General features: G+C 60.5%; 1 protein-coding gene across 1 annotated transcript in view; it reads left to right on the top strand.

Moving 5' to 3' along the window:
- The window catches only part of ETH_00032395 (HesB-like domain containing protein, putative), a gene marked incomplete at both ends in the record, with an annotated part of 669 nt that extends 478 nt beyond the window's left edge, over positions 1-191 (top strand). Inside the window, one exon of the mRNA XM_013376308.1 lies at positions 54-191. Within this exon, the coding sequence (XP_013231762.1) occupies positions 54-191 (138 nt within the window). The remainder of the gene's footprint in view (positions 1-53) is intronic.
- Positions 192-233: the final 42 nt, after the last annotated feature.

The raw sequence follows: 233 nt of genomic DNA, 5'->3' as shown, positions 1-233 counted from the left end.
CGCTGCCGCCACCGCTGCTGCTGCTGCTGCTGCTGCTGCTGCTGCTGCTGCAGAGCGACTTGCGCGCAGAAGACCACGTGGAGAGCTTCGACTTCGGAGTGTCTTTTGCAATTGATCCGATTTCTTTCTTTTATGTCTTCGGCACTGAACTCGTATACTCCCGAGACCTCATGGGCGGTGGCTTCAAGTGAGCAGCAGCAGCAGCAGCAGCAGCAGCAGCCGCGGCCGGCGGC

The sequence above is a fragment of the Eimeria tenella genome, genomic scaffold (genome assembly GCF_000499545.2).
Source record: "Eimeria tenella Houghton genomic scaffold, Eth_scaff3301, whole genome shotgun sequence".
Classification (NCBI taxonomy): domain Eukaryota; phylum Apicomplexa; class Conoidasida; order Eucoccidiorida; family Eimeriidae; genus Eimeria; species Eimeria tenella.
This window is presented reverse-complemented; position numbering and strand designations above follow the sequence as displayed.